Source organism: Staurois parvus, unplaced genomic scaffold (assembly GCF_062004578.1).
Source record: "Staurois parvus isolate SC_StPar_1 unplaced genomic scaffold, SC_StPar_1.0 ptg001254l, whole genome shotgun sequence".
Taxonomy (NCBI): Eukaryota; Metazoa; Chordata; class Amphibia; order Anura; family Ranidae; genus Staurois; species Staurois parvus.
This window is the reverse complement of record NW_028319050.1, coordinates 91,262-115,161: the sequence shown is the minus strand read 5'-3', so window position 1 is coordinate 115,161 and position 23,900 is coordinate 91,262. Positions and strand designations below refer to the sequence as shown.

General features: G+C 46.6%; 2 protein-coding genes across 2 annotated transcripts in view; one reads left to right on the top strand and one right to left on the bottom strand.

The window, feature by feature from the left end:
• LOC149437784 (uncharacterized) overlaps positions 1 to 21,608 on the top strand; it is an 82,274-nt gene extending 60,666 nt beyond the window's left edge. The window contains exons 5-6 of the mRNA XM_089660607.1: positions 19,928 to 20,081; positions 20,490 to 21,608. Of these exons, the coding sequence (XP_089516733.1) occupies positions 19,928 to 20,081; positions 20,490 to 21,121 (786 nt within the window). The 3' untranslated portion in view covers positions 21,122 to 21,608. The remainder of the gene's footprint in view (positions 1 to 19,927; positions 20,082 to 20,489) is intronic.
• On the bottom strand, positions 3,735 to 9,204 carry LOC149437785 (uncharacterized). Its single transcript, XM_089660605.1, has 5 exons — positions 9,109 to 9,204; positions 8,413 to 8,547; positions 8,203 to 8,326; positions 7,989 to 8,086; positions 3,735 to 3,950 (listed from the first exon to the last, which is right to left on the bottom strand). Exons 1-5 carry the CDS (start codon positions 9,202 to 9,204, stop codon positions 3,735 to 3,737), a joined length of 669 nt encoding a protein of 222 aa, XP_089516731.1.
• Positions 21,609 to 23,900: the final 2,292 nt, after the last annotated feature.

Genomic DNA, 23,900 nt, shown 5'->3' with positions numbered 1-23,900 from the left:
TGCACCGGTGCTTATAGCAGTTTCATGGCATAGGGCACAGAGGATGGCAGAGGACTTTGCAGGAAATGAAAAAGCATTTTGTATACAGAATATGTCACAACGGGTGCAAGATCAGTTAGGTGTGTTATTTGAGGAACAATAATAGAGGATATCAGTATGGCCAACATGACCATCTTCCTCCACCACGGGGTCTTTTGAGGAATTACAGATTGATTTTACACACATGCCTAACAAGAGAGGTATCTGCTGGTTATATTGGATACATTTTCAAAATGGCCGGAGGTTTTTATCACTAACAAAGAGGATGCCTCCACTGTGGCCAAAATGTTGTGCAAGGAAGTCATTCCAAGATGGGGATGCCCTCTGGTGATTGATTCAGACAAGGGCCCATCATTCACATCCAAAGTGACTCAATATGTAGCCAAATGAATGGTTATTCAATGGAAATTTCACATCCCTTATCACCCGCAGAGTTCAGGAATGGTAGAGAGGATGAACAGGACAATCAAGGAGTTGAGGAAAGCTACTGGAGGTACATTTGTTAAGTGGGAGACTTATCTGCCCGCAGTGTTGGCTGAAATCAGGATGACACCAAACAAAACAACTAAATTGTTACCTTTTGAAATTTTAATAGACCATTTCCTACCCCATGGACCAAAGGTCTGCTGGTGATTATTCCTGGAGAATTAGAGCTGATCCAAGAAACATATGTGATGAATCGTATAAGGCTTTTGAATGGCATCTACGGTGATGTATCTCTTTCTTTTCTGCTTCGCTCACAGGAACCAACACATCCTTTCATGCCTGGAGACCATGTGGTTGTTAAAGCCGTACATAAGCACAAGGTCCTGGACCCACCTTATGGGGAGCCCACAGTGATAACAGCCGTGACCCGTACAGCAGTTCTGACCGCAGATTCTCAGGCCTGGATCCATGTGTCAAGGGTAAAGAAAGTCCTGGACTCTCTTCCACCGGAGGTGTTCACTACAAAAGAAGGTGTTGAACACCCTGAAGCAGACGTGTTAGAGAGAGAAGCAGACGATAGTTCCACTAGAAGACAGACGGACCGATAACAATCAAGATGTCCATACTTTTGCATCCACAAACCGCCTGGAATATCTTCCTTTTAATAGGTTGTCTTACAGTGATTGTATTTCTCCCGATTTGGGTGATTAGTACATTATTATCACCTGCAGGACTTGATGTACATTTATCCATAGCCCAGGCCCGGATCTAGGGGGTGCTGGGGTGGGCTTTGTACCCCCAGATTTTACTTATACTCCCAGATCTCTGAGAGAGGATACAACTGATCCATGACACTTGATGGGGACAATTAATGTAAAGGGGCACTCTGATGAGGACATTTTATATAAGGGACACACTGGTAAGGACACCTGATGCAAGGGAGGACTCTCAAAAGAACCGTGACGTAAAGGGGAAACTCTGAGGACTCCTGATGCAAGAAAGGACTCTGATAGGGACACAAGCTCTGTTTTATCATGCTAATACATACTAGTGTTCTCTCTGCACTACCTGTCATATTATTTCCAGGTTGTGACTCCATAGTACAGAAACATACCAAATGAACAGGGAATACCAGTTCCATGCACCTCTGTCACACTATTTTCATTATGCCCCTCACCTTTTTTCTACTGCACCCCCAGATCAGGATAGATCCGGCCCTTCCGCAGCCCCATAAGACTGACCCTTGTCCCACGCACACATCCACGTGAACTGTTAAAACAATCAGAGAATGTCTGGGTTTATATGGTACTGAGAGTGATGAATGTTCCCAATTTCTGTCTGTCAGATATGCTGCCGATCATTTAACTACATGTTTGATGGCCATTCCCACCCCAACCTCGGTTTTGTTGGACATTTTCAGAGTAATGACTAATGATACTGATGTAAGAATGGATGATGGACCATCTATGTCATTGTATAAGCCCTCCCTGGATCCCGCGTACCCCAACAACCTCAGACCCATCTCCCTGCTGCCACTCACCTCCAAGCTCCTTGAACGCTTAGTCTACGATCGCCTAAGCTCCCACCTTACTGACAATAACCTCCTTGACCCTCTACAGTCCGGCTTCCGTCCCCTATACTCCACTGAAACTGCCCTCCTCAAAATCACTAACGACCTACTCAACGCCAAAGCCAAGGGCGACTACTCTGTCCTCCTTCTCCTGGACCTCTCTGCGGCCTTCGACACAGTTGACCACCCCCTCCTCCTTAATAAACTACTCTCCCTTGGCATCGGAGATGCTGCTCTCTCTTGGTTCTCATCCTACCTATCCCGACGCTCCTTCAGTGTCACCTACAATGGTGCCACCTCCCCCTCCCTCCCCCTCTCTGTTGGGGTCCCCCAAGGCTCTGTCCTTGGACCCCTTCTCTTCTCCATCTACACCTCCTCCCTGGGCAAACTCATACACTCTCACGGCTTCAACTATCACCTCTACGCTGACGACACCCAAATCTACCTCTCCACCCCTCACCTCACCCCCACTATCTCCGCCCGCATCACTCACCTCCTATATGACATCTCAGACTGGATGTCGCTACATTTCCTCAAGATTAACCTCTCCAAAACCGAGCTTCTCGTCTTTCCCCCTGCCAACACCCCCCCCCCCCCATCCTATCCATCATCACCAACAACTCCACTATCACTTCCGCCCCGCAAGCCAAAGTCCTTGGCGTCATTCTTGACGCGAACCTCTCCCTCCAACCGCATGTCAAATCACTGACAAACACATGCAGGCTCCATCTTCGCAACATTGCCAAGATCCGCTCCTTCCTCACCCCAGACACCACCAAACTTCTAGTACACTCCCTCATCATCTCACGCCTTGACTACTGCAACTCCCTCCTCACCGGCCTACCCAAGTGCAGGCTCTCCCCGCTCCAGACCATCCTGAACTCAGCTGCCAGACTCATCCACCTTACCACCCGCTCCACCTCTGCCACCCCCCTCTGCCTCTCCCTCCACTGGCTCCCGATTGCCCAACGCATCAAATTTAAACTCCTTACCCTGACCTACAAAGCCGTTCACAACACTGCCCCTGACTACCTCACCAATCTGATCACCAGGTACCACCCTACCCGTACCCTTCGCTCCTCACAGGACCTCCTTCTATCCTGCTCCCTGGTCTCCTCCTCCCATGCACGACTGCAGGACTTCTCCAGGTCCTCCCCCATCCTCTGGAACTCACTGCCCCAATCCATCAGACTGTCGCCTTCTCTATTCACATTCAGGCGCTCCCTCAAAACCCATCTCTTCAGGGAAGCCTACCCCACCTAACGGCCATCCTCCCTCATTCCTCCTACCACTTCATCCCCCCCAGCCACTTCCTACTGTACCTTTACCCCCTCCCTCCTAGATTGTAAGCTCGTAAGAGTAGGGCCCTCTTACCCCTCGTACGCTGTCTGTCTTTGTTGTACTGTGCCATGTATTGTCCCCCCCTATTGTACAGCGCTGAGCAAACCCTTTGGCGCTATATAAACTCGTAGTAATAATAATAATAATAATAATAATTGTATGAGGACTGTCAGAACTGTCCAGGTCCATATAAAGGCTGGGAATATATGACTGGTATGAAAACGTTGAATGTTCCCCCAGGAGATGTGTTACAATATGACGTGTGATTCTGAAGAGATTCCCCGGTGTTGGGATCTCAGATTTCCATATGGCCCACATCACACAACCCGATCTCCTCAGGACAGGATTTTCTGTACGTCTAATAGAACATGTAGTTCAGTACATAACCCAATGAGCTGTCATCATGTTCTATCACAGCCCAGCCACAGTCACAGGTCACACTACCTTTAGGATGGTTGTTTTCTTGTGGAAATCCCACATATTCATATATTCCAGGAATATTACTGGAGGGCCTTGTACTTGGAGCCGTCTGAGTATGATATTGCCTGAGCATCCTAAAGCTACGGAGAAGGATCTAAGATCAAGAAGGAGGACTGAGATTGTATCAGAAGATTGTATATCAGACATCACACTGCTTTCCAAAGCTGAATACACTAGTTTAGTTGGATCTATTGTATGTAGTCTGGATAAAAGTCTGAATCGTACTTCTATGGCTTTGCAGGAACTGTTACTCCACCTCCAAGGAACCCGTAAAGCTGTTCTTCAGAATCCAGTGACTATAGATGATTTACTGCTTAACAATGATCATGGTTGGGAACATTGTGACGGAATGTAAGTGATCATGCCACCTCTATACAATCACACATAAAGGCTTTACATGACTTGTCCTCAGGAATTAAACAGGATGTCCCTGGTAATGGGTGGGACGGGGTATTTGGATGGATACCCGGCCTAGGAAGATTGAGGCAAATAATGGGTGGTCTGATAATAGCATGTTGTGGCCTAATTGGCGTGTGCTGTTAGTATGAATCCATGCCTGAAGAAGGAAATGAAGGGGTCTGCTCAAAGAAAATTCATTGGACGAATATGATAAAAATGTATATTTAAAAATGTAACACATTGATTTCCTATGACCGTCAGCTCCATCTAGTGACCATAATGAGGTATTATTCATGAAATACCTCAATCAGTAAAAGTAGTGCAATACTGCATTATGGCCACTAGATGGAGCCAAGAAAATCAGAGTATGAAATAAAATATGGCCAATATTCATCCCAGCTGGGCGAACGCCGGTCACATTCGTTCAACTAAATCTTTTTTTTTTTTTTTAAATAGACCTCTAAATGTTTGTGAAATCTCCCACCACAAAATGTACTCAGCCAATGAAAGGTCATGACACCATTTTTATTCTTTTTCTGCTATCAATGGCCAACCCGGTCCCACACTTCATCCATGTCTTTGGGGACCTCTGATCTCCTTATGAACTGTTTCTTCCATGATGAAGATCAGCCATGGAGTATATCTGAGGTGTATATCAGGGTGTGCTTCTTCCCCACATGAGAGCTGGGATGTCCAGCAACATTCATCTAGAAGACATTTCCCGCACTCAAGGCACTAATACACCTCCAGGGTTGTGTGGGACCCCTGATGTACAGGAAGACAGGACTTCAGTGAGGAACATTTCCCTCACTAAGGACAGGAAAGTGGCTTCTCCATCGCATGAGATCGCTGATGGCTGGAAAGATGGGACTTCTGTGAAAAACATTTCCCGCACTCGGGACAGGAATACGGCTTCTCTCCCGTGTGAGATCTCTGATGTGTGTAAAGATTTGATATAAGTGAAAAACATTTCCCGCACTCAAGACAGGAATACGGCTTCTCTCCTGTGTGAGATCTCTGATGTCTGTAAAGACTGGATTTATCTGAAAAACTTTTCCCACACTCAGGACAAGAATATGGCTTCTCCCCTGTGTGAGATCTTTGATGTATGTAAAGATGGGACTTCTGTGAAAATTTTTTCCCGCACTCAAGACAGGAATACGGCTTCTCTCCTGTGTGAGATCTCTGATGTGTGTAAAGAATGGACTTCTGTGAAAAACATTTCCCGCAGTCAGGACAGGAATACGGCTTCTCCCCCGTGTGAGATCTTTTATGCACATTAAGATGGTATGTAGAACAGAACCTCTTCCCACACTCAGTACAGGAGAATCTCTTCCCTGTTGGAAGGCCGGCCCGGTCCCGCACAGTCTGAGGTTCCTCAGAATACGAGAAATCTACACTGGGTGGTGCCGGATGGACATTGGAGGGAGCCGGGTTTTCTCCTGGACTATACTGTGTGATGTCCTCATCTTCTACTTTCCAGTCTGGAGACAAAGTGAGACAATCCTCAGAGGTTTTCCTCATCTCCCGGCCATGGACTAAAATACAAAGACAAAGAGGATTACTAGACAGGAGCTGATTGGTTCCCCCAAACCAGGACTCCGCCCACATCAGGCAGCTTGGTCTCTGAGGAGCTTACAATTCCACCCTCAAGGGAACTAGGAAATGGCTCCTCTGATCTCCTACCAGGTCATTTCTTTATTCATGGACCTTAGTCAGAGAGTGAGGAAACAACCAGAACTGTCTTTTATAGGAGGGACAGTGATGAGGGGATTATAGGACGAAGGTCCCCACCCCCTCTATCACTCATCGCCATCTTCCCAACACAAGAAGTACTGCACTTCCTTATTTAGTCCATGATTTAGTCATGAAGAACAGCGGGGCTGAGCCCCACCAGAGGTCAGAGAGTGAGGATGGGGGAGAACAACCAAGATGAAGACTGGACTGATCCTGAAGACCACCATCATTGGGGTATTGACTCCTCCCTCATTATCACTTTCTGTTTAAGGGTCCAAAGTTGGAGGATGTTATCACATTATTATCACCATGTAAAAGTCTGTGCTCCAATCACATCATCCGATATAAAATGTCCAGCTGGGAGCAAATGGGGGGAACAAAAGAGAATCTATATTATGTGTATATATAGCAGTGGGGGGAGGGGGACAGCAGAAGTCAGGAGTATGGAATGTACAACATAGAGTATATAGTGCAGGGGTCAGGAGTATGTAATGTACAACATAGAGTATATAGTGCTGGGGTCAGGAGTATGTAATGTACAACAGAGTATATAGTGCAGGGGTCAGGAGTATGTAATGTACAACATAGAGTATCTAGTGCAGGGGTCAGGAGTATGTAATGTACAACATAGAGTATATAGTGCAGGGGTCAGGAGTATGTAATGTACAACATAGAGTATATAGTGCAGGGGTCAGGAGTATGTAAAGTACAACATAGAGTATCTAGTGCAGGGGTCAGGAGTATGTAATGTACAATATAGAGTATATAGTGCAGGGGTCAGGAGTATGTAATGTACAACATAGAGTATATAGTGCAGGGGTCAGGAGTATGTAATGTACAACATAGAGTATATAGTGCAGGGGTCAGGAGTATGTAATGTACAATATAAATTATACAGTGTAAGGGTCAGGACTCATAATATTGGTACTCAGTAATCAGTGGAAGATTAAATGTTTACTGTAGACAAGTTGCAGAGATCCCACACCGCTGCCTCCCATCTCCTGAGACTGCACTCAGTGACTTGGGTCTGAGACACTACAGACATATCCCTCCACCCGGCACAGCCAGCAGACCACAGAGCAAGGAACCCTGGGAGAATTGTTCTGTCAGAGATCTTACTAGACACGAGCATGGGGAAGGAGAACCAAATCACATGTCCCAGGTGTCTATGTCAAGTAACGCCCATGAATCAGAATTTTCCTGCCAGCTGAACCCCAGAACCTCCATAAATCCAGTCTAGAGACATAAATTGTGTCTGCAGCACAGAGAAGGAAGATTATCCGAGAGAAATCCAGGAATACAGGACGGGGAACACAGCTCAGGAAAGTGACCAGGGGATTACAGGCTGATATCACCCAGTCCCCGCCCTACTCTGGACCAATCAGTGAGCAGTATGGGTGGAGGAATGGATTTAGTGTTCATGACCCACCTGTGCTGATCTCTGTAGGAGTGTCCTCCTCTATAAATGTCCCCGTTATTCCATCCTCCTCCATAGACTGCTGATCATCCCTCACATACGCCTCTTCTTCTTCTGCTTTCACCTCAAATTCTATATCGATTGGATCTCCACTCTAAATCAAGGAAATGAGAGAGAATATCATCTGTAAAATATAAGATCATATAAAAACTCCACACATTGTCTCCACAAGTCCATGTTCTAGATGCTCCATCCCACCAACCTTGTAATACTGAAGGATGGTGTGTCCTTCCTGTGTGGAATCCCGGGAATACAGAGGACAGGGACATCTCTCTGGGGGGTTCCTGTAGCTGGATGACTCCACCATGGTGTCCTGGTACAGATCTTTGTGTTCTCTTAGAAGCTCTGACTCCTCCATCCCCCCATCCTCATCCTCCTCCTCTTTTATCTCTTCTTTAACCCCAACTTTAGGATCTCTCAGGTTTCCACTCTGAATATATAATAAAAATGCCATCAATGGTAACAATGCAGATAATGTACAGATCCTAATGATACTATCAGTGATTGTTCCTCATCTACCTGATGATGGTGAGGGATGGTGTGACCTTCCTGTGGGGAATCCCGGGAATACAGAGGACGGGGACATCTCTCTGGTGGGTTCCCATGACTGGATCCATCTGTAGGAAACACACACACTGACTGAATCCATTGTTTCTATGTGTTTATCAGATGATGGGGGATCTAGGTGGATCCTCCGTACTGCTCTCTCCTTTACAATAAAGTCTCCTCTTACCCGGTGATGTGAGGGGCGGCTGATTGTCCATCATGACGTCCTTGTAGAGATCCTTGTGTCCTTCTAAATACTCCCACTCCTCCATGGAGAAATAGACAGTGACACCCTGACACCTTATAGGAACCTGACACACACAATGATACAGTCACCATCCAGACACATCCCTTGTCTGTTACTGGAGAATGTCCCAGAATTCCCGGCACCGCTCACCTCTCCTGTCAGCAGCTCCATCATCTTCTTGGTGACTTCTAGAATCTTCTGCATGTTGTGTCTCTCAGGGTTTAGGGAGTCACATGGAGGCACTGTGATGGTCATATGATCACCTGACTTCAGAGGAGGAAATCTCTGTATTGAGGAACCAATAGGAATATCATGTTAGAATCCCAGAATCCTCCTCACCTCTCTGGTCAGGTCTGTGTTTTATTAATAGAGATGAGAGTGATGTCATGTGACCTCCCAGAATCCTCCTCACCTCTCCGGTCAGGTCTGTGTTTTATTAATAGAGATGAGAGTGATGTCATGTGACCTCCCAGAATCCTCCTCACCTCTCCGGTCAGGTCTGTGTTTTATTAATAGAGATGAGAGTGATGTCATGTGACCTCCCAGAATCCTCCTCACCTCTCCGGTCAGGTCTGTGTTTTATTAATAGAGATAAGGGTGATGTCATGTGACCTCCCAGAATCCTCCTCACCTCTCCGGTCAGGTCTGTGTTTTATTAATAGAGATAAGAGTGATGTCATGTGACCTCCCAGAATCCTCCTCACCTCTCCGGTCAGGTCTGTGTTTTATTAATAGAGATAAGTGATGTCATGTGACCTCTCAGAATCCTTCTCACCTCTCCGGTCAGGTCTGTGTTTTATTAATAGAGATAAGTGATGTCATGTGACCTCCCAGAATCCTCCTCACCTCTCCGGTCAGCAGGTAGATGATCTCCAGGGTGAGGTTTAGTATCCTCTCAGTCATGTGACTCTGGTCCTCCTCCATCCTCATTGGTGGGGTCATGTGGTTTTTTCTGTAGATGGATAGCAGAGAATTATCTGGACTGTATTGGTTGTATAATATTAGGGGGGGGGGATATAAGGGGGTAATAGACGGGCTGCTCTCAGTGGGAGATGGAACATGTAGATCAGGTTACTTAGTGTTTGTTGTGTTTCTTGCAGGTCTGTAATATCAGGAAAATCCTTGTTTTCTTGTCCTTTGACTGGAGACAGATATGTGTATATGAAGCTCCAACAGGCTAAATACAGAGTCAGAAGCTGCAGACATCACAGGGGGTCCCTATACCTGGTGGGGGGGTCTGAGAGCAGCCATGATGTCAGTACATTGGAGTTGGTGATAGTGAGAGGTATTGAGGAGCCAAATGTACCCGGTTCAGTCTAGTTTGTAAATAGAGCGGCCTGGGATACATGGTAATAGGGAACTTCCACAACAAAAACAAGACTGTGTGGGGTCCTCCTTACAAATACATAGCAGACCCTTATCCTGGATGGGAGTCTGGTATAGATATAAATGGGGGAAGCCCACACAATGAAAGAAGGCCTGGGGTCCTCCCCAGATCACGCACCCCCTCCCCCAAACCATGCCAGGCCATGTGTCTTCAATATGGGGAGTGTATCTTGTAAAGGACCTCTTCCCCACAACCCTGACCCAGGGGGGTCTCCTGGTGGGGGACATATTGGAATCCCCCTTCAAATAAGAGGGCTCTCAGCTACCTCCCCCACATGAATGTGTAAGGGTACGTATACCCCGGGGGGCTCATTCAGAAAGAAATAATGAAATTAGTAAATAAAGACGTCACCCACATCACATGACTCGTCCTTTATTAATAAACAAAGATTCCCCCAAAGTAATCCCTCGTCACTCATCAACAATGCAGATCTACATCATTAATACTGAACAATGCCCAATGAGAAAACACATGCTGACCACCAACACCATCTGTTTCCAGAGACTACTCACCATGGATGACAACTCACAGAGACTATGGAGGAAGAGGACGGACGTGACTATGGAGGAAGAGGACGGACGTGACTATGGAGGAAGAGGACAGACGTGACTATGGAGGAAGAGGATGGACGTGACTATGGAGGAAGAGGACGGACGTGACTATGGAGGAAGAGGACGGATGTGACTATGGAGGAAGAGGACGGATGTGACTATGGAGGAAGAGGACGGACGTGACTATGGAGGAAGAGGACGGACATGACTATGGAGGAAGAGGACGGACGTGACTATGGAGGAAGAGGACGGACGTGACTATGGAGGAAGAGGACGGATGTGACTATGGAGGACGAGGACAGACGTGACTATGGAGGAAGAGGACGGACGTGACTATGGAGGAAGAGGACGGACGTGACTATGGAGGACGAGGATGGACGTGACTATGGAGGACGAGGACGGACGTGACTATGGAGGACAAGGACGGACATGACTGTGGAGGACGAGGACGGACATGACTATGGAGGAAGAGGACGGACATGACTATGGAGGAAGAGGACGGACATGACTATGGAGGAAGAGGACGGACATGACTATGGAGGAAGAGGACAGGCATGACTATGGAGGATGAGGACAGACATGACTATGGAGGAAGAGAACGGACATGACTATGGAGGAAGAGGACGGACATGACTATAGAGGAAGAGGACGGACGGGACTATGGAGGAAGAGGACGGACGTGACTATGGAGGAAGAGGACAGGCATGACTATGGAGGATGAGGACGGACGTGACTATGGAGGAAGAGGACGGACGTGACTATGGAGGATGAGGACGGATGTGACTATGGAGGACGAGGACAGACGTGACTATGGAGGAAGAGGACGGACATGACGGAGGATTACTGGGTGTAAATAAAAAATCACATCTCATTACCTCCTCTGCTGCCACCTACCTCATGGAATTTCCTGTCTGTACCTGACATCACTTCCTGTCTTCCATATTGTCTTCCTGTTTGTGTATAGGCGAGAACATCACCTTGTGGAGCTCAGAGGAACTGCAGCCCAGAGAAATGTCTCCCTGAACATGGTCTTGTGCTATGAGTTCAGCTTTTTGAATGTTTTCTTGTAACATTTGCCCATTAATTATCCTTAGTGGGGAAGTTACAGACCTGGGTTATCCAATCTAATCCATATGATGGCAATCAGCCTATAAAACCCTCCATAACTCAGCAGCAATGTCCCGAGGATTACATCTTTCTTAAGAATAACAAAAACTATTGATATTATTGTCTCTGCCTGGGGCCATAGTTGAACCTGGGGGTGACTTGTCACATGAAGGATTCTCATCAGCTGCACTCTGTAATTAGCTCCCTCTTGATATTTCATTCTGTTGATGATGAAATAACTCCATACACATGATCTCCTGATAAACCAAACTCCCGAAATATGTTTCACCCCAATGGGCTCGTTCACATAGAGTAGGGTTGGGGCCACTCTATCCTTGTGAACGAGCCCATTGGGGTGACACACAGAATAAAATATGAAGAATGGGCTGATTACGTAGTGAGACTCTTCATCTTCTTGTAGACGGTATAGTCACAGATGAGAACACAGGAGACCAAGTCCATATCTCATGCTTCCTAATTTATAGAGATAATATGTGGGCTCTAACCCTGTCCAATCACCTCTGGGGGGTGTTCCCTCCTCAGTCCTGGGGTTGGTTCTGTCTTCTGAAGGTGCCATGGGCTATATTATTATTATTATACAGTATTTATAAAGCTCCAATAGTTCGCTCAGCGCTGTACATTACAAAGGGGGACAGAACATGTGACAGAACAATACCAATACAATGCAAAACATGAGGGGATCGAGGGCCCTGCTCCTTGGAGCTTACAATCTAGGAGGGAGGGGATGGTGGCACAGGAGGAGATAGCTGTGGGGGATGGAGTGGTAGGAAGAGTGGAGGAGGTCAGCAAGTTAGGAGGGGGTGGTGTAGGCTTATCTGAAGAGGTGGGTTTTCAGGGTGCGCCTAAAGAAGAGGAGAGTAGGTGATAATCTGATGGGTTGGGGCACGGAGTTCCAGAGGATGGGTGACACCCTGGAGAAGTCCTGGAGGCGGGCATGGGAGGAGGAGACCAGGGAACTAGAGAGAAGGAGGTCTTGTGAGGAGCGGAGTGTGCGTGTTGGGCGGTACTTGGATATTAGGTCGGTGATGTAGTTCGGGGCAGTATGGTGGATGGCTTTGTACGTCAGTGTTAGGATTTTAAATTTGATCCGTTGCGCAATCGGAAGCCAGTGGAGGGATTGGCAGAGGGGGGTGGCGGACACTGAGCGGAGGCCAGTGGAGGGATTGGCAGAGGGGGGTGGAAGCCAGTGGAGGGATTGGCAGAGGGGGGTGGTGGAGATGCAGCCATTAGAAAGGTGAATGAGTCTGGCATCCGTATTCAGGATGGACTGAAGCGGGGATAGCCAGCGGCGAGGCAGGCCAGTGAGGAGGGAGTTGCAGTAGTCGAGTCGTGATATGATGAGGGAGTGGATGAACTGTTTAGTGGTTTCTGGGGTTAGGAACGTGCGGATTTTGGCGATGTTGCGGAGGTGGAGTCTGCACAAGTTTGTTAAAGATTGGACTTGGGGCTGGAAGGATAGGTTGGAGTCCAGAATGACACCAAGTACTCTGGCCTGCAGGGCAGGTTTGATGGTGACATTGTTGGATGTGATGGAGAAGTCAATGGGGGGTGGGGTCCGGGCTGGGGGGAAGACAAGAAACTCGGTTTTGGAGAGGTTCAGTTTAAGGAAGTGGAGTGACATCCAGTCTGATATGTCACTCAGTAGGTGTGTGATTCGGGCGGAGACCGAGGGGGTGAGGTGGGGGGTTGAGAGATAGATTTGTGTGTAGATAGATAGATATGGACCCAACGTTTCTGGTATCTGGGTTGGCGATGTGATTTCCAACACCATTGCTTAAGTCTGATTACAACATATTCATTCACAGCACGGCTGTCATGAGCAGACCCCATAGAACCATGTTGGGGCCCCTCTGGGATTCTGTACTCCTGACACATACCATTTTATATAAGAAGGACAATCCTTTTCAGCCAGTGAGGAGCCCAATGTGCACAAATCTCTTCTCCCCACTGGGGTCGTAGTCAGCACATCAAAATATTTCCTTTGAGGCTCAGTGAGGTGACAGATCATTCATCCGTATCTATGTCTACAGGAATGTCAGATCATTATTGCCATCTAGGTGTTCATTCCTCCAATCTTCACACTCCAGAGCCGACTATTCAGATTTTTATATTGTGACCATTTGTCTTCTACTGACCACTAAATGAAGAGAACACTGTATCTGTAATACTGAACATTGAATTCCAGGAATATCTGTCATATCATGCCACCTTTACAGGGGATGTTACATCCCAACCATTGCTGGTGTCCTCCATGTCTATGGTCACCTTACAGAGAGTATCTGAGCTGTTCCAGAAGGTTCTGCCAACATTCCATACCAAACCCTTATCTGAGCATGGCCAGGCCATGAAACAGGTGGGGAGGGGATGTATTTCCTCCTTCTTGGACCATACCAGGTGACATACCCTCAACATTGAGATGAGGACTTGCCGGGGGGGACAAGGTTAAGGGTCTCTTCCTCTATACCTCTATTCACTCAGAAAAAGAGAAATTGTAAAGAAAAAGAATTATCAGAAATGTCCTATGCTGTACATTAATGTCAATCATGAAATCTGATGCCCACCAAAATAAAAAATCTGATGTAATATGGGGATCAGGAGCCATTTCTCATCTGGGGTTCCTTGTATCCATATAACAGATATGTGACAGGACTAAATCTGCAATTACATTTTACTGCAAAATCAAAGATGACAAAATCCCTCCCCGAGCAGTCACATATTTCTGTCCCCCTTGGTGGGAGTGGAGGTGACCCCTCTATAAGGATCTACAGTCCATACACACCCAGCACAAGGCCGGGGTCACACTACCAGACGCTTCTCGGGGCTGCAGTTCCTCTGATTTCCACAAGGTGGGGATCTCACTTCTACCCAGAAAGGAAGTCTCTATTGAAGACAGGAAGTGATGTCAGGTACAGACAGGATGTGATGTCAGGTACAGGCAGGAAGTAGAGAGGAGACGTTGCTAGAAGTGGCAGCAGAGGAGGTAATAAGATGTTATTTCCTATTTACACCTAGTAACTTCCCGTCATGTCCGTCCTCTTCCTTCATAGTCATGTCCGTCCTCTTCCTCCATAGTCATGTCCGTCCTCTTCCTCCATAGTCATTGTGATGTCTTTTATCTCCAGCAGATGATGATACACACATATATAGTGTGGGAACCCAGATTAACGCCTTCAGGGGGAGGATTTGATGATAATATATTTGCTCCCAAAGCTGGCCTACATGGTTCAGTTTTATCGTTCAGCCAGCGGGATGACCATGAAAACTGAAGGGATTCCCCCATCCACACATTGGAGGTGGATGGGGGAATCCTCCCCACTGCACTCTTGTATTCTGACAATGGGGGGCTCCTCTGCTCTCAGAATACACAGATCAGCACTGAAGCTATTGGCTGCAGCCGCGGGGGGAGTGGCTTTTATCCGGCAGTGGCCACACATGGATGGAAATGTGAGCGATCCCAGCTGAACCAGCTGAATTTCCATGGATCTATGGTCACCTTCAGTGACTTCCTCCCCTCCCCCTCATCTCCTTCATGATGGAAGTCATGCTGAGATCATCTCCCATTGGCTGAGCAATATTCTCATTTGTCTCTCAGCTCCTTCTTGCTATTCCTCGTCCTGCCTGTTGTTTCCTTGGATTGATTTTCTGTGTAGTGACCCCGGCTTGGTCTCTTGGATGCGCTCGTCTGTTGCTTGCCCTGACCTTTCTCCTGATTCCTGGATCTCCTCCTCATCTCTCCTCCATATCCTCTTACACAGCTTTTCTCCACACCTGCAGTGACCCTGGGGGGAGGAAACTTGGCACCAGCACGCCGCCAAATCCATCCCCACCATTAGGGGCTCTGGAGACAATTGTCTGCTATTTACACTCCGTTCCTCCGCACGTCACCTGATCACATGACAGCTTACTTCCACAGATTCCGGACAGATTTCTGGATGGTAAAGGTCAAAGGTCACTCTTCAGTTTAGGAGAGGTAGGACGCACCCAGGAACAAGGATTTGGTTTGCATGGGAGCCTCATATAGAGGACCCCTCAAATCTCCCCATCCAAATGTCCCTCCATCCAGAGTCTATATGTCCTATGACATCACACTGACCTCACAGCCCCTCCTCCCAATGTCCCTCCATCCAGAGTCAGAGAATCCTATGACATCACACTGACCTCACAGCTCCTCCTCCCAATGTCGCTCCATCTGACTTTTTTCTGATCCTCTTAGGATGTGGGGGTCCCTTGGTATCCTCACATGTAAAGTGGGACTGTTGGTCCTGCGTTGTATGTAATGACATCAGAATGCTGCAACAAGCCTATACCCTGCGTAGTGTGGGGGTCCTGTGGGGGGGAATTATAGCTCAACCTGAAGTGGGGCTTTAATAAAATGGAGACCTGAATGGAGAGGTGAGGAGGATTCTGGGAATATCATTTGATGTGACTCTTTGTGTTCAGATGTAGAGTTTTCCTCCTGTGAAGTCTGGAGATCATATGACATCACATTGCCTCCACCTCCCTCCCTGATAGAAGAGAGAAAGAAGAAGAAGATTCTAGAAGTCACCAGAGAGATCACTGAGCTGCTGACAGGAGAGGTGAGCGGTGCCGGGAATTCTGGGACATTCTCCAGTAACAGACAAGGGATGTGTCTGGATGGTGACTGTATCATTGTGTGTGTCAGGTTCCTATAAGGTGTCAGGGTGTCACTGTCTATTTCTCCATGGAGGAGTGGGAGTATTTAGAAGGACACAAGGATCTCTACAAGGACGTCATGATGGACAATCAGCCGCCCCTCACATCACCGGGTAAGAGGAGACTTTATTGTAAAGGAGAGAGCAGTACGGAGGATCCACCTAGATCCCCCATCATCTGATAAACACATAGAAACAATGGATTCAGTCAGTGTGTGTGTTTCCTACAGATGGATCCAGTCATGGGAACCCACCAGAGAGATGTCCCCGTCCTCTGTATTCCCGGGATTCCACACAGGAAGGTCACACCATCCCTCACCATCATCAGGTAGATGATGACAATTATTGGTAGTTGTGATTTATACACAGCATGTTTGTTACAATGAATGTTTTATTATATCTTTCAGAGTGGAATCCTCGGGGATGATAATATTGATGTTAAAGAAGAGTATAAAGAGGAGGATGAGGAGTATGGAGTGATGGAGGAGTTTTCAGAAGGACACAAGGAGATGATGGAGCCACCTAATACCAGGAACCCACCAGAGAGATGTCCCCGTCCTCTGTATTCCTGGGATTCCACACAGGAAGGTCACACCATCCCTCACTATTATAAGGTTGGTGGATGGAGAATCTAGAACATGGACTTGTAGAGACTATGGGCTCCAATCACAAAGCGGGATCTTCCCGTATCCCAGTATGTAGTAAGATGCTGCATTCTGTTTTTTAGTAGTGAAGCCTGCGGGGAATTTACCACTGGTGTCCATAGCAACACTTGTAAATAGCTTGTTGTTAAGGAGAGGGCAGCCGCCAGTGTACCCAACAACCAGTAAACAAGGAGCGGATGGCCGCCAGGTTCCCCGCTGACAGCTGTGACAGGTCTGGTATGGGTTTTGAGGGGAACCCCGATGCCAAAATAATAAAAATAAAGGCGTGGGTTCCCCTCCAAAATCAATAGCAGACCCTTAGTGAGTGCCCACCTTCCTCCTGAACCAAACCAGGCCACATATTCTCAACATGGGGTGGGTGCTTCAGGGCAAGGGCGCTCTACCCTCCCAAAAGCACATTGTACCCATGTCAATGGGGACAAGGGTCCCTTCTTCACAACCCTGGGCAGTGGTTTTGGGGGACTGTGGGTGGGGGACTTATTGGAATCTGGAAGCCATCTTTAACAAGGAGGCCCCCAGATCCCAGCCCCCCCCACAATGTGAATGAGTATAGAGTACATTGTACCCCTATTCATTCACCAAAAACATATAGTGTAAACAAAAACTGGAAGTAATTTTTGACAAGACAAAAATAAAGAAAAATATCCCCCTGATGTAGAACCATCGATGATCCAATCATGGTACTTGATAAGGGCACATGACCTGGTATGTTTCAGGAGGGGGGTCACTTGCTCGTCCCCCCTTTCCTGAGCTGCATGCTCAGAAAGGGGTCTGGTATGTATTTCTTTCATTTTGGCAAGGGGTCCCCCTCAAAATTCATACTAGATCCCCAAAGGGGGGGATCCCACACCATTTTCTTAATATTTCATTGCCAGTAATTCTTTTTTTCCGATTTATCGGTTGGTTAGGACATGGCAGACGCTCGCTCCCTAACAACCATGTTGTTTACTGGTTGTTAAGGATGCCAGCGGCCGCCCACTCTTTACCAAGCAGTACACATTTCCTGAATGCCGCATGTCTCCACCACTAATTAATGAACGCATGCATTTCATTCTTTATTTCCTTCTGTGAATGTAACGCCTGTTCATGCGGTATTTACTGAGCGTGTTCAGTGTTTGTGGTCAATACCGCAACACGGGATAGGAAATGGACAGTTTCAGGATGGCATGCGGTATTTAGGGGAAATGTACCCACATATCACATGTGATCTGCTTCTGTGAAGGGAGACAATGTGTGGATTGTGTGTGTGATGTCACAATCATAAATCTTATATTTTACAGATGATATTTTCTCTCATTTCCTTGATTTAGAGTGGAGATCCAATCGATATAGAATTTGAGGTGAAAGCAGAAGAAGAAGAGGCGTATGTGAGGGATGATCAGCAGTCTATGGAGGAGGATGGAATAACGGGGACATTTATAGAGGAGGACACTCCTACAGAGATCAGCACAGGTGGGTCATGAACACTAAATCCATTCCTCCACCCATACTGCTCACTGATTGGTCCAGAGTAGGGCGGGGACTGGGTGATATCAGCCTGTAATCCCCTGGTCACTTTCCTGAGCTGTGTTCCCCGTCCTGTATTCCTGGATTTCTCTCGGATAATCTTCCTTCTCTGTGCTGCAGACACAATTTATGTCTCTAGACTGGATTTATGGAGGTTCTGGGGTTCAGCTGGCAGCAAAATGTTCATTTTCACCATAGATGTTACTATACCTGGGCACCTGGGACATGTGCTTTGAGTCTTTTTCCCCATGCCCGGGTCTAGTAAGATCTCTGACAGAACAATCCTCTAAGAGTTACAAGTCACTGAGTGCAGTCCCAGGAAAGGCAGCGGTGTTGGACCTCTGCAACTTGTCTACAGTAAACATTTAAACTTCTATGGTTTGCTGAATACCAATATTATGAGTCCTGACCCCTGCACTATATACTCTATGTTGTACATTACATACTCCTGACCCCTGCACTATATACTCTATGTTGTACATTACATACTCCTGACCCCTGCACTATATACTCTCTGTTGTAGATTACATACTCCTGACCCCTGCACTATATACTCTATGTTGTACATTACATACTCCTGACCCCTGCACTATATACTCTATGTTGTACATTACATACTCCTGACCCCTGCACTATATACTCTATGTTGTACATTACATATTCCTGACCCCTGCACTATATACTCTATGTTGTACATTACATACTCCTGACCCCTGCACTATATACTCTATGTTGTACATTACATACTCCTGACCCCTGCACTATATACTCTCTGTTGTACATTATATACTCCTGATCCCTGCACTATATACTCTATGTTGTACATTACATACTCCTGACTTCTGCTCTCCCCCCTCCCCCACTGCAATATATACACATATTATGGATTCTCTTTTGTTCCCCCCATTTCCTCCCAGCTGGATATTTTATATCGGATGATGTGATTGGAGCACAGACTTTTACATGGTGATAATAATGTGATAACATCCTCCAACTTTGGACCCTTAAACAGAAAATGATAATGAGGGAGGAGTCAATAACCCAATGATGGTGGTCTTCAGGATCAGTCCAGTCTTCATCTTGGTTGTTCTCCCCCCATCCTCACTCTCTGACCTCTGGTGGGGCTCAGCCCCGCTGTTCTTCATGACTAAATCATGGAGTAAATAAGGAAGTGCAGTACTTCTTGTGTTGGGAAGATGGCGATGAGTGATAGAGGGGGTGGGGACCCTCGTCCTATAATCCCCTCATCACTGTCCCTCCTATAAAAGACAGTTCTGGTTGTTTCCTCACTCTCTGACTAAGGTCCATGAATAAAGAAATGACCTGGTAGGAGATCAGAGGAGCCATTTCCTAGTTCCCTTGAGGGTGGAATTGTAAGCTCCTCAGAGACCAAGCTGCCTGATGTGGGCGGAGTCCTAGTTTGGGGGAACCAATCAGCTCCTGTCTAGTAATTCTCTTTGTCTTTGTATTTTAGTCCATGGCCGGGAGATGAGGAAAACCTCCGAGGATTGTCTCACTTTGTCTCCAGACTGGAAAGTAGAAGATGAGGACATCACACCGTATAGTCCAAGAGAAAACCCGGCTCCCTCCAATGTCCATCCGGCACCACCCAGTGTAGATGGACCATCGGATTCCTCGTATCCTGAGGAACCTCAGACTGTGTGGGACCAGGCCGGCCAGAAGAGGTTCTCTTGTACTGAGTGCGGGAAAGGTTTTTGTTCTAAATACCATCTTAATGTTCATAAAAGATCTCACACGGGAGAGAAACCGTATTCCTGTTCTGAGTGCGGGAAATGTTTTTCAGTGAAGTTCCGTCTGCACAGACATCAGAGATCTCACACGGGGGAGAAGCCATATTCCTGTACTGAGTGTGGGAAATGTTTTTCACATAAGTCCCATCTTTGTAGACATCAGAGATCTCACATGGGGGAGAAGCCATATTCCTGTCCTGAGTGTGGGAAATGTTTTTCAGAGAAGTCCAGTTTTCACACACATCAGAGATCTCACAAAAAGCCGTATTCCTGTTCTGAGTGCGGGAAATGTTTTTCAGTGAAGTTTGGTCTTCACAGACATCAGAGATCTCACACAGGGGAGAAGCCATATTCCTGTCCTGAGTGCGGGAAATGTTTTTCAATGAAGTACCATCTTTCCGCACATCAGAAATCTCACACGGGAGAAAAGCCATATTCCTGTCCTAAGTGTGGGAAATGTTTTTCAGAGAAGTCCAGTTTTCACACACATCAGAGATCTCACAAGAAGCCATATTCCTGTCTTGAGTGCGGGAAATGTTTTTCAGTGAAGTTCCGTCTGCACAGACATCAGAGATCTCACACAGGGGAGAAGCCGTATTCCTGTCCTGAGTGCGGGAAATGTTTTTTAATGAAGTCCCATCTTTCCACACATCAGAAATCTCACACAGGGGAGAAGCTGTATTCCTGTTCTGAGTGTGGGAAATGTTTTTCACGTAAGTCCAATCTTAACACACATCTGAGATCGCACACGGGGGAAGAGCCATATTCCTGTTCTGAGTGCGGGAAATGTTTTTCACAGATGTCCAATCTGTACAAACATCAAAGATCTCACACAGGGGAGAAGCCGTATTCCTGTCCTGAGTGTGGGAAATGTTTTTCACAGCAGTCTGATCTTTACAGACATCAGAGATCTCACACGGGCGAGAAGCCAATTTCCTGTCCTGAGTGCGGAAAATATTTTTCATATGAGTCCAGTTTTTACAGACATCAGAGATCTCACACGGGGGTAAAGCCATATTCCTGTCCTGAGTGTGGAAAATGTTTTTCAGATAAGTCGAATCTACAAAGACATCAGAGATGTCACAATTTGGAAAAGCCATATTCCTGTCCTGAGTGCGGGAAATGTTTTTCACAGAAGCCCCATCTATACAAACATCAGAGATCTCACACTGGGGAGAAGCCACTTTCCTGTCCTTAGTGAGGGAAATGTTCTTCACTTAAGTCTTTAAGTCCTTTCTTCCTGTACATCAGGGGCCCCACACAGCCCTAGCGGTGTATTAGTGCCTTGAGTGCGGGAAATGTCTTCTAGATGAATGTTGCTGGACATCCCAGCTCTCGTGTTTAAGAAGCACACCCTGATATACACCTCAGATATACTCCATGGCTGATCTTCATCATGGAAGAAACAGTTCATAAGGAGATCAGAGGCCCCCAAAGCCATGGATGAAGTATGGGACCGGGTTGGCCATTGATAGCAGGAGAAGAATAACAATGGAGTCCTGACCTAGAGCACTGGGCTGACTTATCATTGGGGTGCAGCCTATATACTAGAGATGGTTTGCACCTAAATGGAAGCTGTGCTGTGGGAGGTGTTTATGGGAAGGTTGGAGGAGTATATAAACTAGGATGGATGGGGAGGGAGAATTTGATTATAACGGGGTAGACAGATCAGACGGGTCAGTACTTATTGGGGGGAGGAATGGGGAAAGATGGGGGGAGGGCTATGGCAGATGGTAAGAAGGTTCCCATGTTACAAACAACCAGTGGAATTGGTACCATTTGTATGAAAATAAAAAATACATAAAATCCGTGTGAACAAGGTGTCAGAGAATGAACAAAGGCTTTGGTGAATGGACAAGGTGTCGGTGAATGGACAAGGTGTCGGTGAATGGTCAAGGTGTCAGTGAATAAGCAAGGTGTCAGTGAATGGACAAGGTGTCAGTGAATGAACGAGGTGTCGGTGAATGAACAAGGTGTCGGTGAATGGACAAGGTGTTGGTGAATGAAAGTGTTTGTTCCCCAATGCCAGAAGTGTGTCCAGCACAATAGGTGAGTTGGAAGGTCTGGTGCATGAAGAGAACTAGGATTGAATTGGTATTGCTGAATCTTGGCTTCATTCCTCACATGACTGGGCCATTCATATTCCTGGCTAGGTTCTCTTTCGGAGAGACGGGGGAAATAGGAAAGGTGGTGGTGTCTGTCTCTATGTGAGAAGTGATCTCAGAGCGAGTGTGAAAGAGGACCTAGATGATGGAGAGTGTGATGAGGCTGAAGTATTAGGGGTGGAACTGCACATGGGGGGCGGTACTACAAAGGTAATCATTGTAGTTTGTTATAGGCCTCCCAGTGTTAATGAGGAGGTGGAGACTCAGCTCCTCCCACAGATGGAAAGGGCTGCAAGGGCTGGGACAGTGATAATAATGGGGGATGGTAACTACCCAGAAACTGACTGGAGTAATGGTACTGCAGGAACAGTTAAAGGGCAAAAATGTATAAATCTATTGCAGGACAATTTTATGGTCCAGTTCATAGAGGCCCCAACTAGGAATGAAGCTCTGCTGGACCTGGTCATCTCCACCCACGCAGAGCTTATTACGAATGTCCATATAAAAGAACATCTGGGTAGCAGTGACCATAACATGATTTCATTTATTGTTAGCTGTAAATAGAGAGCACATATGGGAAAAATAAAAATGCTCAACTTTAAGAGAGCTAATTTTCCAAGGCTGAGATCTGCTCTCCAAGACTTAGACTGGGAGGAAATATTGGCATTGATCAACACAACACAGAAATGGGAGTTCTTCAAAAAGACTGTATGTGACCACACTGCAAAATATATTCCCATGGGCAACAAGTATAAAAGGCTAAAAATCCAACCTATGTGGCTTACGGCCAAAGTTACAAAAGCGATAGATAATAAGAAAAGAGCTTTTATTAAATATAAAAATGAAGGAACGCGATCATCGTTTACACATTACAAAGAATATTATTTACATGTTTTCCTCTGTACAGGGCACATCCTCTGCCACTGAAGTGTTACATTTGTTGGAATGGGATTGTGGATCCATCAATATCAGTGAGTTCCGGGGTCAAGAATGGCTACATTTCATGTCTTCTTATCAGGCGGACTTTACCCAGAAGGAACAAACTGAAACAGAAATGTATTCGCTGTTTTTGAGGTTGGGAAAGCTCTTGGAAAAGAAATCAGCATTTTTTTGGCTTATTAAAACATTCGATAAGTATGCCCGAGAAAAGATCAACCCACTTGGGTGGAGGATCCAGATCTTTCCCAACATTGAAAAAATAAGTGAGGAATTCAAGAGGGAACGGGAGGAAAGCCTACAATCATGCTCACAGCAAATGATGTCCGGTGGCTCCGGAATATAATGAACAGATGTTATCATTGGAGAAGGATGTTGGAGGTGCAGAGAGATTGTTATCTGCATTCACAACACATTCATTGTATTCTGATTTGGAGAGGAAACTTAGGGAAGGCCTAGCAGATTTGTACAAACACATATCAACAAAAAAGAACACATTTTGGGGAGATAAAACTGTTTTTGGAAGGGAAAGCATACAGGTGGACTATCCCTCAATACACGAACCTCCAGAGGAGGCGCTATCGCCACACTACACAGGGCACCTTAGAACATGAACCTCCAGAGGAGGCGCTATCACCACACCACACAGGACACCTTAGAACATGAACCTCCAGAGGAGGCGCTATCACCACACTACACAGGACACCTTAGAACATGAACCTCCAGAGGAGGCGCTATCACCACACTACACAGGACACCTGAGAACATGAACCTCCAGAGGAGGCGCTATCACCACACTACACAGGACACCTTAGAACATGAACCTCCAGAGGAGGCGCTATCACCACACTACACAGGTCACCTTAGAACATGAACCTCCAGAGGAGGCGCTATCACCACACTACACAGGACACCTTAGAACATGAACCTCCAGAG

Coding starts and splice junctions, on each gene's coding strand:
- LOC149437785 (XM_089660605.1), bottom strand. CDS start 9,204: ATGACCCCACCAATGAGGATGGAGGAGGACCAGAGTCACATGACTGAG. Junction 8,548..9,108: donor TCTACCTGCTGACCGGAGAG/GTGAGGAGGATT, acceptor TCCTCAATACAG/AGATTTCCTCCTCTGAAGTC. Junction 8,327..8,412: donor TGGAGCTGCTGACAGGAGAG/GTGAGCGGTGCC, acceptor TGTGTGTGTCAG/GTTCCTATAAGGTGTCAGGG.